This window comes from Chelon labrosus (genome assembly GCF_963514085.1).
Source record: "Chelon labrosus genome assembly, chromosome: 17".
Lineage (NCBI taxonomy): Eukaryota > Metazoa > Chordata > Actinopteri > Mugiliformes > Mugilidae > Chelon > Chelon labrosus.
Genome location: NC_140350.1, coordinates 15,650,663 through 15,667,362, shown reverse-complemented (window position 1 = coordinate 15,667,362; position 16,700 = coordinate 15,650,663). Strand labels below are relative to the sequence as shown.

The 16,700-nt window shown below is 39.8% G+C and overlaps 1 protein-coding gene across 2 annotated transcripts; it reads right to left on the bottom strand.

Annotated features, from left to right (window-relative positions):
* Positions 1 to 7,419: 7,419 nt before the first annotated feature.
* On the bottom strand, positions 7,420 to 12,359 carry LOC311502995 (uncharacterized protein). Of its 2 annotated transcripts, none has more exons than XM_084565477.1 (7): positions 12,216 to 12,359; positions 11,596 to 11,937; positions 10,621 to 10,710; positions 10,060 to 10,124; positions 9,664 to 9,742; positions 9,535 to 9,565; positions 7,420 to 7,781 (listed from the first exon to the last, which is right to left on the bottom strand). In XM_084565477.1, exons 1-7 carry the CDS (start codon positions 12,247 to 12,249, stop codon positions 7,637 to 7,639), a joined length of 786 nt encoding a protein of 261 aa, XP_084421603.1. In that variant the 5' UTR covers positions 12,250 to 12,359; the 3' UTR covers positions 7,420 to 7,636. The 2 variants fall into 2 exon arrangements, with proteins under 2 accessions (XP_084421603.1, XP_084421604.1); XM_084565478.1 differs by having other exon boundaries at positions 9,535 to 9,562.
* Positions 12,360 to 16,700: the final 4,341 nt, after the last annotated feature.

The following is a 16,700-nucleotide window of genomic DNA, read 5'->3' as shown; positions in this document are numbered from 1 at the left end:
CCCCTTCCTCTTCCAACATGACTGTGCACCAGTGCACAAAGCAAGGTCCATAAAGACGTGGATGACAGAGTCTGGTGTGGATGAACTTGACTGGCCTGCACAGAGTCCTGACCTGAACCCGATAGAACACCTTTGGGATGAATTAGAGCGGAGACTGAGAGCCAGGCCTTCTCGACCAACATCAGTGTGTGACCTCACCAATGCGCTTTTGGAAGAATGGTCAAAAATTCCTATAAACACTCTCCTCAACCTTGTGGACAGTCTTCCCAGAAGAGTTGAAGCTGTAATAGCTGCAAAAGGTGGACCGACATCATATTGAATTCTATGAGTTAGGAATGGGATGGCACTTCAGTTCATAGAATGAGTAAAGGCAGGTGAGCGAATACTTTTGGTAATATAGTGTATATACATAGACGCCCCATTGAGCGCTGTACCGTACGTCAGCGTCGCCGCCATATTGGAAGTGGCAAACTGGAGCGATCACCGGTCGGAAGATGCCTCATTCGTGTGCTGCTTGGAAATGTTTCAATCGAATGACAAGCGAAACCCGATTCCACTGGATTACTTTTCACAAGTAAGACAGAACAATTACTTTTGACTGTATTTGATCATTACAACATCATTTTGAGATCAGAATATGCATACTTTTGTTGATACTACAAGTCCCGCGCATAATACTATGAAGTCCCGCGTTAAAACCAGCCTTCAAACAACCAAGAAGTCAGTCGTATTTAACTAAATTGCCCCGAATTAACTACTCGGAGTGTTCAAAGTTGCTTAGCTAGCAGAGATGGAGCTGTTCCTTCTGTGTTCTGTTTCCCAGCTCATCTCCAAAGGCTAGGTGTATCACTAGGCTGTAAGGATTAGATAAATCAATGCCACACTGACTGAAAATGTTTTAGTCCTGTATGAATGTGAAGGAATCACTGAATCAGAATCAGAATCAGAATATGCACATGCACACACACCACCCAAGGACAATGTGCAATAATTGTCCTTATACTTATATTTGCACAATTGTAATTTTTACTCTATTTATGTTGTGTGTAATACTCGGATGCTGTGCTAGAATTGAATGGTTGTCTGTCTCTGTGTTAGCCCTGCGATGGACTGGTGACCTGTCCAGGGTGTACCCCTGCCTTTCGCCCGATGACAGCTGGGATAGGCTTCAGCAGACCCCAGCGACCCTTAGCAGGAATAATCGGGTATAGAAGATGAACAAATGAATGAATAAAGCTGTATTGATATAAGTATGTGTTTTTTAATCTGTTTCCTTGCACACACAGGTGTATAAATATAAGTATGTATATATGTTCTTTAATCTGTTTCCTTCTAAAAAAAAATAAATAAATCAAAGAGTATGGTTTAGACCAGGCAATTGCAGTATTTTATGCCATTATTATTATTTCATTTTACTTTATTATGATTTGCAGACTTTTGTTAATTTTCTTGTCCCAATGATTGTCAATATTAGTCGTTAAAATATAAAAACGATTAATCAACATCAGTACCATGTAAATGCTGGTGCTGTTTATTAATACAGATGTCTCATTTCCATGTCAGGTGGTTATTATAGACACAGATTCAATATTTTGACTGCCATGTATCATCACAGTAACAGCTAAACACTCGTGAAAACATTATAAAATACATCGAGTGGTTTGATGCCGATCTGTACACTGAACATATAAAGAATAGTTCACGTTTATAATCATCAGAGACCATTACAGACGTAGTTTTAGGTTCCTAACGGTTTTCTGAATGTATACGTCCGTGTGTGAATGTGTAAATGAGAGGAATTAACTTATAGCACGTAGTAACAGACGCTTAATAAAGTTCACTCCATTGACTCGTATTGGTTCGCGGGGCAGAGCCGCCTCTACCATATGGCGGCGACGTTGACGTATCGCAGCAGCGGGCCAACCCGCTTAATGAGGCGTCTATGTATATATGTCTATGGAAGTAACGACGCTAGTTGGTGCTCCACTATAATCGGTCCGCCGAACTCATCCAGTGAGAAACGTTCCGCGGTGCAAAAATAAGCGTGATTAAAATGCGTAAAAAATGATTAACCCGTTATTTTTGTGTAATTAATTAATCTTAATTAACAAGTTAAAGTCCCGGCCCTAGTTTTAAGTCCTTCATTCCCGTTGTAGTCCATAACATCTCTGTCCCGGGACTTTGAAACAGCACGCAGGGGAAACAAAAAAAGCCGTTTAGCATACACGTTTGAGGTGAAGCTCCTTGTGTATGTCCTCCCACGATCAGTAGCCTGCTGCGAAATGTTTAAGTCCGGACAGTCGGGTCCCAACTCCTTCATCCTTTTCTTCTCCACAGCCGACCTAGTATATACAGTCAATTCAGCCGACCGACGAAAATTGCGCGAATGCTTCCTGATGGACGTGATTGATTGATGAATTGTCCAATCAAGCAGCCATCTCTTTGCTCAGTTACGTATGACTCAAGCGCGTTAGGGCGAGCCCCGAATCCTCATTGAAAATGCATTGAAGGCTCATTTTCCGAAAAAAAAAGTTTTAACATGAGAGTCAATGGGAGAAGCTGGGGCGATTTTCCACGTTGATGAATTCGCCCAGAGAGGCGGGACCATTTGAAACGCGACTTGAACCTGACGATTCTGATGACGGATAATATGTCTAGAACACTGAAAACTACTTTTGCTGTGATAGAATTTGTAAAAAAAAAAGATCCTCTTTCTCCCAGCTGGTAGGGCGTTGCCCAAATCGCCCCTATACAGCATCCGCCCCTGGAAGGGAGGCTGAAAAAAACACAACAATAAGCGAAAGAGAAGAAAAAGTGACTTGTGGGATAGCTAATATACATACTGACTGATTCAAGATGTCAAATGAGATAGATCAGATCAGGGACGAACTGGCCATCTGGCCCACCAGGCATTTTCCCGGTGGGCCAACGGGCTATTTGGACCGTTACTGCTGACCCTTTTTTAATTAACATATTGGTTAGGGTTAGTTGGTTATTTTTCGGGGGTGGCACAGTGGCGTGGTGGTTAGCACTGATACCTCACAAAAAGAAGGTTCCAGGGCCGATTGGGCCTTTCTGTGTGGAGTTTGCATGGTCTCCCTGTGTCTGCGTGGGTTCTCTCCAGGTACTCCAGCTTCCTCCCACCATCCAAAACATGCTCATTAGATTAATTGGTGATTCTACATTGTTCTGTAGGTGTGAGTGTGAATGCTTGTCTGTCTCTCTGTGTTAGTCCTGTGATAGACAGCTGGGATAGGCTCCAGCCCCCCTGCGAACCTTCGCAGGACAAGCGGTTACAGAAGATCAAACGAGACGAGTGAGTGAGTGAGTGTTTATTTTCTCTGGGCTGGTCCAATCATATCATGAAACACCTCCTCCCTTTGGATCGGTGTGCCGGTGTACAGTGCTGTAGGATGAACATAACGTTATCCTGAACTAAGTAGTCTTGAATGTGAGAACACTTTTTTAAAACCACTATTCGCCAACAATAACAGTAAGTCAGTGAGCAGCATTCTACTTTCATTATTAGACTATTACTGTTTGTGAGTAGTAGATTAGCCCAAGGCTATGCTACTTTTTGGCCCTGGGAAAATGTGTTAGGCAGTTTTTATGTAGGTGTTTAGGGACAATGAACAGAAATGAAAGAAAATCGCACTTTTAAAATTTATATTATTTTGTCTGTTGCCTATGTTATGCCAATGGAGCTGTGCACCTCGTTACAAGAGAATCCAATAATTCTAGGTGTATTCATAAATGTAAAGCCACCACTCACCAACATGAAAAGTGAGTCATTCTGACTTCATTATTAGGCTATTAATTGTTTAACTAGTAGGCCTAGGCTAAGCTACTTTTTAGGCCTGGAAAAATGAGTTCGGGGCAGTTTTTATGTAGCTTAGGTGGTTAAACACAATATAGGCTACAAAGAAATAACATCACACTTTTTAAAATGACATAATTTTGTTCATTGCCAGTGTTTTATCAGTGCAGCTGTGTGTCTGTTTATCAGAGAATCCAATAATTCTGGACCTGACTATATCCTTGTGTTTAAAAAAAAAAAAAAGAAAAAGAAAACACAGCCTCTATTCATGTTTTGTTGAGCTAGGTTAAGATAGCATCCCCAGAAGAGGAGAGTGTTACTGAGAGAGGAGAGTGTTTGCGAGGAGAGACACAGCAAGAAAGCAGGACATAGATTACTTTGTCCGTCCTGAGCCTTCTATGTTACAGAGCTTTTTGGATCACCACCCACAACAAAATGACAGAAATCCAGTAGTCCAAAGGGTATTCACCAGTAAAAACAGATGAATGCTGCTTTAAGATTCATTACTGTGATGGAGTGGTGGAGTATACATTTTTGTAGTGTTAATAAATGACACTTTTGGAAGTATTTGGAAATATCTCACTGATTCCTGTTAACTCATTGCATGCCTTAATGTATGTGGTTTTAAGGAGTTGCACAGTTGGTATACACATTCAAGAGACCAAAAAGGCAAGAAATGTGTGCACTATCGAATTTGGTGGGTCTGTCTGGTACAAAATGCCAGGGCCGATTTTTTTTGTCCCAGTCCGCCTTCTGGTTATAAACCGTGTTACTGTACATTGTTTCATGTAGTGGTAGCAGTCACAGATCCCAGATGCCCACTCATCTGCATCAGAGGAAACGACCTGAGGCTGACTTGACACCGTCCAGCTCATCCTCCACCGGGCAGATGTTAAATCAAAAGATATTTGAATGGAGTTTGGTGTGGACTCTTCTCAGCTGTACAGGAAACAGGTTTTTGAACAAACAGACAAATATAAAAGCCTACTATAGAATAACCAGTTCACGTCTTTGTTCCTGTTTAAAGCAGAAGAAGAAGAAGAAGCAGAAGAACAGGTGATAAGAGAGACTGTTGATGTTTTTAAAAAGAGGCTCAAGACCCACCTTTTCAATCAGGCTTTTAATTGACTTTCTAAATTATTATCTTCCTCCTTTTAATCAGACTTTTACATTTTAACTATATGCTTTAGCTACATGTTTTTATCTATATTGTACGTTTTTATCCCATTTTACAGTTTTAGTTTTAGTCCCTCAGTTTTTAGCAATTTTTAGCTTTTAGTAGTTTTTATCAGACTTTTTTGTCATTTTCTTTTCCATTTTAATTTTTAATTTATATGTTACAAATACATGTTTTAATTTTATGAGCTGAAAAGCATTTTATCTACATTGGTCATTTTGTCCTATTTTACAGTTTTAGTCCTTGGCTTTTAGCCCCAGTGTTTCCTCATGGGGGCCGACCACACTGGGAGTTGCTGCTGGTCTACTCACGGGGGTGCTGTCCTATGGGCGGCTCTGGCCCTGGTGGCTGGAGGGCTTTGCACCTTGGTGTGGGGCCTCCTGTCGACCCGGGTCGGGGCTGTCTCTCTATGGCAGTGCTCCCTGTAGTCGTGGGCTGGAGGCCCTCTTGGTGTGGTTGGGCCCCAAAGGTGGCTCTTTCCTTGCTCCAGGTCTCGGTGTCTAGCCATGTCTCTCTTGTGCGGGGTGTGTGTGGGGTGTGTGTGTGGGTGTGTGTGTGTATGTGTGTTGGGGGTGGGGGGTGGGGGTGGGGTGTGTGTGTGTGTGTGTGTGTGGGGGGGGGGGGGGGGGGGGGTATGTGTGTGTCTCATGTCTCTGTGTTCTTATGGGGTGGGAGGGTTGGATTTTTTGTTCTGTTTTTGCTGTTTTTAGCCTCTGTGAGGCACTTTGTATTGCTTTTAATAGGTATGAAAAGTGCCATATAAATATACTTGATTTGATTTGATTTGATTATGTTACCTGTCTGAGAGGAAGACTCAAACACCGGTTTTTATTTTGACATCTCAGACACAGGAAATACTTGTTTTTCTTTTTATTTGTTTTTTATTTGAAGTTATTTTAGCTGCATTTCATGCTTGAAAAATGTCATACAAATAAAATTCGAGAGCATCTTTTATACCCGTTCATGTCATGTTCATCTAAGCAGCTGCAGTTCAGTAGTTTGGCCGCCAGGAGGAGACAAACAACATCAAACTGGTTCAGGTTTGACACCAGCATCTGATTCTGATCATGTTAAATTACACAAAGACAAACAAAGAGACAGAACTTAAACACTGATTATAAAGACCTGCCAGGAACAGCAAAAGAAACAACTGTCACCAACGTCATATCAACGTTTTATTAAAATAAAGCCTCAGAAACACCCGGAGAGCAAAGAATAAAGGTAAATAAACATTTTCTGAAGGTTACTGGTTCTCTAGGGATTAACTGAATGTTCTCTAAAGGTTATGAACATTCTCTGGAGGTTAACTTAATGTTCTCTGTTGGATAACTGACCGTTCTTTAAAGATTTACTGAACATTTTCTGAAAATATGGTTAAGTTGTAAACTGGTGGTAGCTGACGAAGTTAAAGAAGTCTCATCTAAGTACTTTACGAGTTAAATTAAGTTATTGCCTTTTAAACCGTGGACAGTAGAGTGGATAATGGATTAAGATTCAGCATTTAGTTGAAAATGTCCATAAATGTAGTTCCTGGTATGAATCCTTCTTGTGTATGAGTCCAAATACAAAGTAGGCTAATACTGTCGACCATTCAAATTGCAAACCTTCAATTTACTGTTTAAGATTTGAATGCTATTTAGCTTTTAAATGAGTTCACCCAAAATAGTTTCACCTCATTATGTTTGTACTTGAATTACCACCCCAACGGTTATGAGTACTTTCCTCTGGAATGAACTGGAAGACAAGTTATGTCAGGAATATGTTCAGACATTGTACTGATTCTGAACGTACGAGTTTAATTTTAATTTGACGTTTCAGGAAAAAAACATTTTCTATTTTGTTTAAGTACGACATAAAAAATAATGTTGTTAATTGCAGTTGGACTAGTGTAATAATTAAAAGTTGACAAAAATGAAATTACTTTTTGTTGACTAAAACTATGAAAGATAAAAATGACTAAAATGTAGAAAACTGAGACTAAATCTAAAATGTCTGTCACCATTAACATTGGTTCTGCGAAGGTTAATAAACAAAATCTGAAAGTTAACTGAACGTTCTGTAACGATTTAGTGAAGGCTGTTGGAATTATGGTAAATGGTAAATGGCCTTGTTTTTATATAGCAATTTTCTACTTATTGTTACTCTTAGCACTTTACGGTCACAGACGCGTCTATCCATTCGCTCAACACAAGCACACACACATTCACACATCAGTGCCATGCACTGGGAGCAACTGGGGTTTGAGTGTCTTCCTCAAGGACACTTCAGCATGTTGCACATTCCAGGGATTGAACTGTTAACACTGTTAACACAGACTAACTACTGAGCCACAACCGCACATGTTCCTGTCACTCTCCAGCATTGTAGAACAAATGAAGACGACTGCTGGTGTTTTTATATAATTTATATATATGTATATATATAATACAGTGCCAAAAGTTGACCTGACATGGAGGTTGTTAACAAACTGGTGATTTCTGCATTTGTTGTGAACACAGCAAGAATGAGTGAAGCTCTGTGGCTGGATATTTCCCACAGCAGTTCTCTCTGGGATTTGTAGTGGAGCTGAATGTTTTCAGAGTTCATTCATTAAACAACTCCTTTAATGCTCAGAGGCAGGACTGTGGGCAGAGCTTCAGCACTCAGGGGCAGTACTCGTAGTCTCCTCCCCTGTCTCCACTCCTGTCTATCTCATAGATGTTCTCCACTGCAGAGCCTCGACTGTGCAGATGCAGGGTCGACGAGGTGGAAGTGAACTGGACTGGAGTGCTGACCTGCTGCTGGACGCTGAGACAGAAACGCAACTTTAATCCATAATGAACAAAAAACATCTGTCAAAATTAAAAACTTTTTATTAAAAAAACAAAAACACATCAGCCTGAATTTATCTCTCTCAGTTTGTTGAAATGAACGTCTTGGTCCAACACAAATAATTTCACATTTTAAATTCATCTAAGCTGATTGATTTTTTTTTCTTTTTTGTAAAAGGTGTAATGTTTTAAAACTTTAACGTCTCAAACTCCTTGATTTTACGTTTTTCCTTCTACATTTTCACGATAATCTGAATATTTTTGAGGTTTTATGCAGTGTTTGCTTTTTTGACATTTATCTTTTAGTGTTTCCAAAAAGTTAATTTGACTTTTTTGTGAAGATTGTTAGTTGCGGTCGCTCCTCACTTTGACGTTCTTGGATATAAGAGAACAGAACAAAGCTGTTACTCAGTGAGTCATTTCTGGCAAGAAACCTCTGAGGTGTTTCTGTTTCAGCTCAAACAAAAGGTTCTCTGAAGGTTATCTGAATGCTCTCATGAACGTTCTGTGAAAATTAATTTAACGTTTTTTTAAGGTGAATTTCTGGAGGTTAACTGGAATTTCTCTAAAATGTGAAGGTTCTCTTTCCGTTAACTCAGGGATTCCCAAAGTGTGGTGCGCGCACCCCTTGGGGTGCTTGAACTGCCTCTAGGGGGTGCGTGAGATGAAAAATACAGTGGTGGAGAAGAAGTTATCTTCTTCTATGCACTGTATATGCGCAACTAACTGAGCCAGCTGTGCTGCACTTGAAAATCGTCAGATGGATCCTCATTTTTTTATGTGTTCCTGAGCCTATGCTCTTTGTTATTTATGTTGTGGGTTGTGGGGGATTTGGGGTGCGTCAGCGTGGTTGGGATATAGAAGGGGGTGCGTGGCCGAAAAAGTTTGGGAACAGCTGCGTTAACTGAATAAACTCGGAAGAACTTTTCTGAAGGTTCTTTGAAAGTTAACTCTGTGATCTCTGTTAATATTTGCTTCTTTTTTTTTTTAACATTTTGTGTTTCAAAGTTCATCAGGAGCTTTGATGACTGGATGGAGAGGATCGTTAGTTGTGATCCCTCTTGACGTGTTTATTGTGACGTTATTGGTTATAAGGCAGCAGGAAGAACCTCAGCGTTACTTATTGAGGTTAACTAGTCACTTTCTGATTAGTCATATGACGTGACATTGCACCCGTGACATTTCCAGAATGAAAACTCATGAAACCTCAGAGGTTTCAAAGTTTCTATTTCTGCTCAAAGATGAAGCAATGGAAACTGAAAAACTGCTGCTCCTGATGACCAAAATTTAACTGTTCTCATTTGTTTTAGAGATGATATCACTCTGGAAACAGTTGGAGCAGATGTTTAGTCTAAGATGTATAGATATTCTTCAAACCCTAGTCTTCTAATAATCAGTTGCAGCTTTAAACAATCAGCTGATTAGATTATTGATCAGTCTGGCTCCAGTCTGAGCTTTCAACCATTGTCACGTGGTTTTCATCTGCAGCTGATGAACATCTGATCTTTTCTCATCGTTTCTTGTCCGAGTGGGTAGAATAAAGGTTGTGGGTTGTATTCGACTCTGAGTTTCTGAAATCTGCCGTGTGGTTTTCTGATCTTATTCTCGTTCACGAGTTTCATTCTTAACACACTCTGTCACACAGCACAGCTGAGTCAGTAACGGTCAGAATTTAAGACGCCAGTGTTCAGAAAAATTAGGAAGTGGAACATTAAATATGAGTCACTCACAGTTTGTCGATTCGCCGACATCTTCTGGCTGCTGAGACACAAACAGGATGATCAGAGAGAATTTCGCCTTCGTTGCACAAACTTTGGAGAACTTCAGCTTTGGAAAAACTTTAAATTCGCGGAACTCACCGATGACGACGAGTGCAGCGACCAGAACCACAGACCCAAACAGAACGCAAACCAGAACCACTATCAGACCATTGGCTTCCTGTAGCAAAGAGAAAAAATAGGGTTTCTATCTTTGTATGAAACTTGAATTGACATGATAAATTTCCAAACACTAAACCTCAGCACAAGGCCAAACCTAGCCTCATCCCTACCCCTAGCATTACTCCTACACCAAGCGTCAACCCTAGCGTCAACCCCAATCCTAACCAAGCGAGCTTCTTTGAAAACATTTTTTCTTTCTTTTTTTTTTATGAATGTTCATTTTATTTTTTATGTTTTGTGCTTGTTAAATCTACAGGAAGTGATTTTTCAAGTCTAATTTGTCATCTCACACAGGGAGACTTCATGTTTTGTCACCTCTGTATCCTTGATGTCGCTGAAGGAGGAAGTTGGGATGTTGTCGTCCATGGATGTCATGTGATCTGCAGGAGGAGGAAATGAAAGTAGATGTTTTTAGGACAGCTGTGTCAGCAGCAGGACGTCATGATCGACAGATATAACTGGACTCTTGATTCAAGGAAGCAGAACTTCCTATCTGCTGTATTGAAGACTGAACTCTGGTAACTCTGATCAAATCTGACGTCAGCTGGAAAATAAGGAACTGACTCAGTCCAAACATTTGACAATGGATCTTTATGTTTTTATCAGCTCTGTCTCAACAATCTAAAGCGTCATTATCAACAGGAACATACATAGGAACACATCTAATCCTCTAAAGGACATTCCACTATATTTGATGTTTCATTCCAATCAGGTCGTTTGATTTTCACGCGTTGATAAAGGTTATTTAAACTGATCTGAGATCTGTTTGATTCTAAATGCTGATTCTGAACTGAACGCTAATCAAATCAAAGCTGAAACACCTCGTTTTATCAGCAAGTACTTTATCTTGAACTACTTCCTCGTTGATCTGATTACCTGTCGTCTCATTAGCTGTTGTCTGCCAGGTCGACGTCTCAGTGTGAGAGGTTGTTGGTGTGGTTGTTGGCGGTGTGGTTGTTGGCGTAGCTGAAACAGACAATTGACACAAACACCATTAACATCAGGAAGACCTCAGTCTGCTTCACATGAAACCACTTTATGTTTTATCGATCAGTTTGATCTGTCGTCAGTAAGAAGCTTCTTTCATTCAATGTTCATGTGACGTTAGGAAACTTTAACCAGAATCAGACAAGAATCAACAACAGAACAGCTGAGACACACACTTCTGACGAGCTAAGCCAACGTAGCACAATCAGCTGATGTGGATGTAAACGTTGACATTTTTCACGAAATACTTACATTGTTTCCCCACGTTAGGAAACAGGAAGTTAATGAACGACTGAGGGCTAATGCTAATGCTAATGCTCATAATGAAGAATAATAACTGGATTTGCTGAGGAGTCTGTTTGCTCTATAGCTACATCTAATTTAATTTAATTGCACACAGTCCTCCCCATTTGTAGTTCTCATATTTATAAAAAAAACAACAACAACAAAAAAAAAAACCTTCTACTTCTTCTGGTCACTTTATATTTTTAACATAGTTTATAGTTGTATAAAACATTTTATTTCTAGTTACTTTCTATTTTTTATATAGCTTTTGTATTGTATGTTCAATGTATGTTACTGCTACTGGATGCTTGAATTTCCCTCGGGATTAATAAAGTATCTATCTATCTATCTATCTATCATCATATATCAATATACCACCTGTAACCATGGTATAGAAGCACAGACCTGCTTTACCCACTCTGAATAAAGTTTGTGTTTCCGTGATTTTTTAAAAACAAATGTCTTCATGTTTCAGACCACAGTGATTGTTTTATAATTAATATTAAATCATGTTTTAGTTTTGGATCAGGTTTTTACTAACAGACTCAAATCTTATTATTTGTAGAATCATATTCTCACCTCTCTCCACACTCAGATCCACGTGATAGCTATCATCATTAAATAGTCCAGGTATCATCACTCTACATCCATATTTTCCAGCGTCGTTTTCAGTGATCTTCACTATTGTCAGAGAAACGTCTCCTTGGTCCAGTTGTCCCAGCAGCTGATACCTGCTAGAACGTCTTTCTGTCACTTTATTTCCCTTTATGTAGATCAGCTGATCACTGCAGCCTCTGCTTGGTAAATCTCCTCGACCCCAACAAACTGTCAGAGCTCCATATTTCTTTACATCATATTTACAGTTCAGAGTGACGTCCTGACCAGGATGACCAACAACTCCACTGCTGCTGCATCGAGACACTGTAAGTAAAAGAAGGATAGGAAGTTAAAATTCAACTCAGTTATTGTCTCATTATTGTCTAAGAGCAACTATTTGTTTCATCTGGGATTTATTAAAATCACCAGCTGAAGATCTGATAATTAAACTACATAAAATCTGAGCTGCAACTTTGATTCAGAAAAAAGGAAGTGTTTTTATATAATTCTGACAATTCAAACACAACATTATATTATATTATATTATATTATATTATATTATATCTCCGTAGTAACAGATAGAGAGGCGTCTTTAAACAAACCTGAGAGTAGAGCGAGTAGCAGTACGATCTTCATGATGAACACTGAGCGCTGAGTGTGAGTGTGAATACTCAGCAACAAATTTCAACACAACACGTCACCACACAAACACTCACTCCTCTTTCTAGCTCTGTGAGGACCCTCCATTAAAACGTGCAAGTTGACTCCTCAACTTAATAAAAACTAGAAGCACCAGCTGCAGAAAGAAAAACCACAAAGAGACTGGGTGAGACCTGGTTCTCATGAAAGTCGATGATGCTGCATCTTGCTGAGGACCCTTAATCTCTGCTACTTATTTCATTGAAGGCCAGAGTCAGAGAGGTGTTTCGATGGTTTTAAATGGAGACAGAAAGTGTGGCTCTTTAGATCAGCTGCCTTCGTACATCAGCAGCATGAACCTTTAGCAGACAACGATGGAGATGAAACATTATCAGGATCAGATCAGACATCAGTGATCTGCAGCCATTCCACACTCCCTAGCAACCAGCTGTCACTATGACAACAAGATGCTCTACATAAATTATAATTTAATGTAATGAGAAACTCTAAAGAAAGTGACAACACAAGGAAATCTAGCACATTGTCTGACAAGCATCGAATTGAATATGTAGTTGTATAATATTATCAGGGTAGACAGGATGTAGTCGGTTGGCCACGGTTTCAGATCACGATGAACTTGTGACTTCCTGTTTGCAACAATTGCTGCCAACTGCTTGCGGTTTCAGATCCCAATAACTATAGACATATACATATTATTATTATTACATACATATATCATTGTGGCCAGCCTAAGGCACACCTGTGCCATATTCATGCTGTCTAATCAGCATCTTGATATGCCATACCTGTGAGGTGGGATGAATTATCTCTGTGTCCTGACTAGGTTGGTGCTCCCTGAATCCTGCCACATGCTTGGGGGGGGACGCTTAATTTTTTTATTGCCATATTAAAAGCATGTTTAATCATGCTCAAATAACCAGAACACACAACTACATAATCACAACAAACACTGATTTTTTATTATTTTTTTTAATTTCATTTATTTTCATCTGAACATCAAACATTGTAAAGCCACTTAGCGTACTGTTACATCAACATCACCCCCCCATACATATGATGGAAAGTAATCGCCTGTAAAAATATATATATATATTTTTGTTTACAGGCAATTGCATTTCGATTAATCGGAAGGAGGCTAATACACACAACAATAAGCAAAAGAGAAAAATGAAAGTGACTTGTGGGATAGCTAACATAGACATACTGACCAATTCAAGATGTCAAATGAGGTAGATCAGATCAGGGACGGACTGGCATCTGGGCCTTTTCCCGGTGGGCCAGCGTGCTATTTGTCACTCCCGACACTTTTGTTTTAGTGTTAGTTGGTTATTTTTTGGGGGCGGCACAGTGGCGTGGTGGTTAGCACTGATGCCTCACAGCAAGAAGGTTCCAGGGCCGATTGGGCCTTTCTGTGTGGAGTTTGCATGTTCTCCCTGTGTCTGCGTGGGTTCTCTCTGGGTACTCCAGCTTCCTCCCACCATCCAAAGACATCCTCATTAGATTAATTGGTGATTCTAAATTGGCTGTAGGTGTGGATGTGAGTGGTTGTCTGTCTCTCTGTGTTAGCCCTGCGATAGACTGGTGACCTGTCCAGGATGTACCCCCGCTTCTTGCCCTGTGATAGACAGCTGGGATAGGCTCCAGCCCCCCTGCGACCCTTCGCTGTTACAGAAGATCAGACGAGATAAGATCAGTGAGTGGTTATTTTCTCGGGGCTGGACCAATCATATCATGAAACACCTCCTCCCTTTGGCTCGGTGCGCCAGTGTGCACTGCAATGGAGGATGAACATAACGTTATCCTGAACTAAATAGTCTTGAATGTGAGAACACTTTTTTAAAACCACTATTCACCAGCAATAACAGTAAGTCAGCGAGCAGCATTCTACTTTCATTATTAGACGATTATTGTTTGTGGTGTGAGTAGTAGGCTAGCCCAAGGCTATGCTACTTTTTGGCCCTGGGAAAATGTGTTTGATAGTTTTTATGTTGGTGTTTAGGGACAATGTACAGAAATAAAAGAAACTCACACTTTCACAAAATTATATCATTTTGTCTGTTGCCTATGTTATGCCAATGCAGCTGTGCGCCTCTTTACAAGAGAATCCAATAATTCTAGGTGTATTTATAAATGTAAAGCCACCACTCACCAACATGAAAAGTGAGTCATTCTGACTTCGTTATTAGGCTATTAATTGTTTAACTAGTAGGCCTAGGTCAAGCTACTTTTTAGGCCTAGAAAAATGAGTTTGGATCAGTTTCTATGTAGCCTAGGTGGCTAAACACAATGTAGGCTACAATGAAAGAACATCACATTTCTTAAAATGACATCATTTTGTTCATTGCCAGTGTTGTATCAATGCAGCTGTGTGTCTGTTTATCAGAGAATCAAGTAATTCTGGACCCGACTATATCCTTATGTTTAAAAAGAAAGAAGGAAAAAAACTCACCCCACAGTCTCTATTCATGTTTTGTTGAGCTAGGTTGAGATAGCATCCCCAGAAGAGGAGAGTGTTACTGAGAGAGAGGAGAGTGTTGGCGACAGTGAGGAGAGACACAGCGAGAAAGCAGGAGGACATAATTTACTTTGTCTGTCCCGAGCCTTCTATGTTACAGAGCTTTTTGGATCACCACCCACAACAAAATGACAGAAATCCAGTAGTGCAAACGATATTCACCAGTAAAAACGGATGAATGCTGCTTTGAGATTCATTACTGTGATGGAGTGGTGGAGTATACATTTTTGTAGTGTTAATAAATGACACTTTTGGAAGTATTTGTCCACTCTCACGGATTCCCGTTAACTCATTGCATGGCTTAAGGCAGTGGTTTTCAAAGTAGGGGAGGAGGCCTCCTGGGGGCTCGGACAATTGGAGGGGAGATAAGAAAAAAATTGCAAAAATAAAAAAATACAATCTAATTATTTTTAAATCATTTTCATAGTATAATAAAATATAAAATAATAACATTATAATAATTTCAATATGATCGAAATGTTATTTGCCATGCTCATCTTTCTGATTCCCTGCCAGTAGAAACATTGTTCATGACCTCATAATCTGTGTAAATGGACAGTTCTTTTGACAAGAAAGAGACTGAAGGAACAGACCAACAGCCCTGCTGAGGAGGACACTGCTGCAAAAAAACCTGAGAACTCCTGGCCAACTAAAATCAGAAAATATGAGGCAGCACTTATGCTAAACAAATGTAATAGTTATTGAATAGTGAATAAAAGTAAGAAAAAACATTCTAATAGTTGATGTTTCTTTACATATTTTGTAGCATTGTCCGTGGGTTTGCAAAGTGGGTCCTCGGTCAGAAGCTAATGCTGTTAAGGGGGCCTTGGCATGGAAAAGTTTGGGAACCCCTGGCTTAAGGTACGTGGTTTTAAGGAGTTGCATAGTTGGAATACACATTCAAGAGACCAAAAAGACCGAAAATGTGTGCACTATCGAATTTGGTGGGTCTGTCTGGTACAAAATGCCAGGGCCGACTTTTTTTGTACCAGTCCGCCTTCTGGTTATAAACCGTGTTACTGTACATTGTTTCATGTCATGGCAGCAGTCACAGATCCCAGAAGCCCACTCATCTGCAAAAGAGGAAATGACCTGAGGCTGATTCGACACCGTCCAGCTCATCCTCCACCGGGCAGATGTTAAATCAAAAGATATTTGAATGGAGTTTGTTGTGGACTCTTCTCAGCTGTACAGGAAACAGGTTTTTGAACAAACAGACAAATATAAAAGCCTACTGTAGAATAACCAGTTCACGTCTTTGTTCCTGTGAAAACAACAAATTAAAGCAGAAGAAGAAGAAGAACATGTGATAATGTTACCTGTCTGAGAGGAAGACTGCAGTGATTGGGATAGAGGTTTCTGACGAACCGGATCAACGTGCTGAACTGGATTCTGGACCGGTTTTTATTTTGACGTCTCAGATACAGGAAATAATTGTTTTTCTTTTTATTTGTTTTTTATTTGAAGTTATTTTAGCTGCATTTCATGCTTGAAAAATGTCATACAAATAAAATTCCAGAGCATCTTTTATACCCGTTCATGTCACGTTCATCTGAGCAGCTGCAGTTCAGTAGTTTGGCCGCCAGGAGGAGACAAACAACATCAAACTGGTTCAGGTTCGACACCAGCATCTGATTCTGATCGTGTTACAGTTTTTTACAATCACTTTGCTACTATTTTCAGAACCTTGATGTCATTTTTCACAACTCTAGACACAAAACTCAAAACGGTTATCACTTGTAATACAGGCTGTCTAATGTTCAAAACATTGCATTGTGCATTCACATCTTTAAATAAATCTTGCACTTGCACAATCATTGGTTCAAAAAACAAATTTACTGTGAAATACCATTGAAACAGAACTATAGATCACCCACACACAAGCAACCGATAGTTTCACTGTGTCATTGTT

Coding starts and splice junctions, on each gene's coding strand:
- LOC311502995 (XM_084565477.1), bottom strand. CDS start 12,249: ATGAAGATCGTACTGCTACTCGCTCTACTCTCAG. Junction 9,743..10,059: donor GCGACATCAAGGATACAGAG/GTGACAAAACAT, acceptor TCTTTGCTACAG/GAAGCCAATGGTCTGATAGT. Junction 9,566..9,663: donor CGCTGCACTCGTCGTCATCG/GTGAGTTCCGCG, acceptor TTTGTGTCTCAG/CAGCCAGAAGATGTCGGCGA.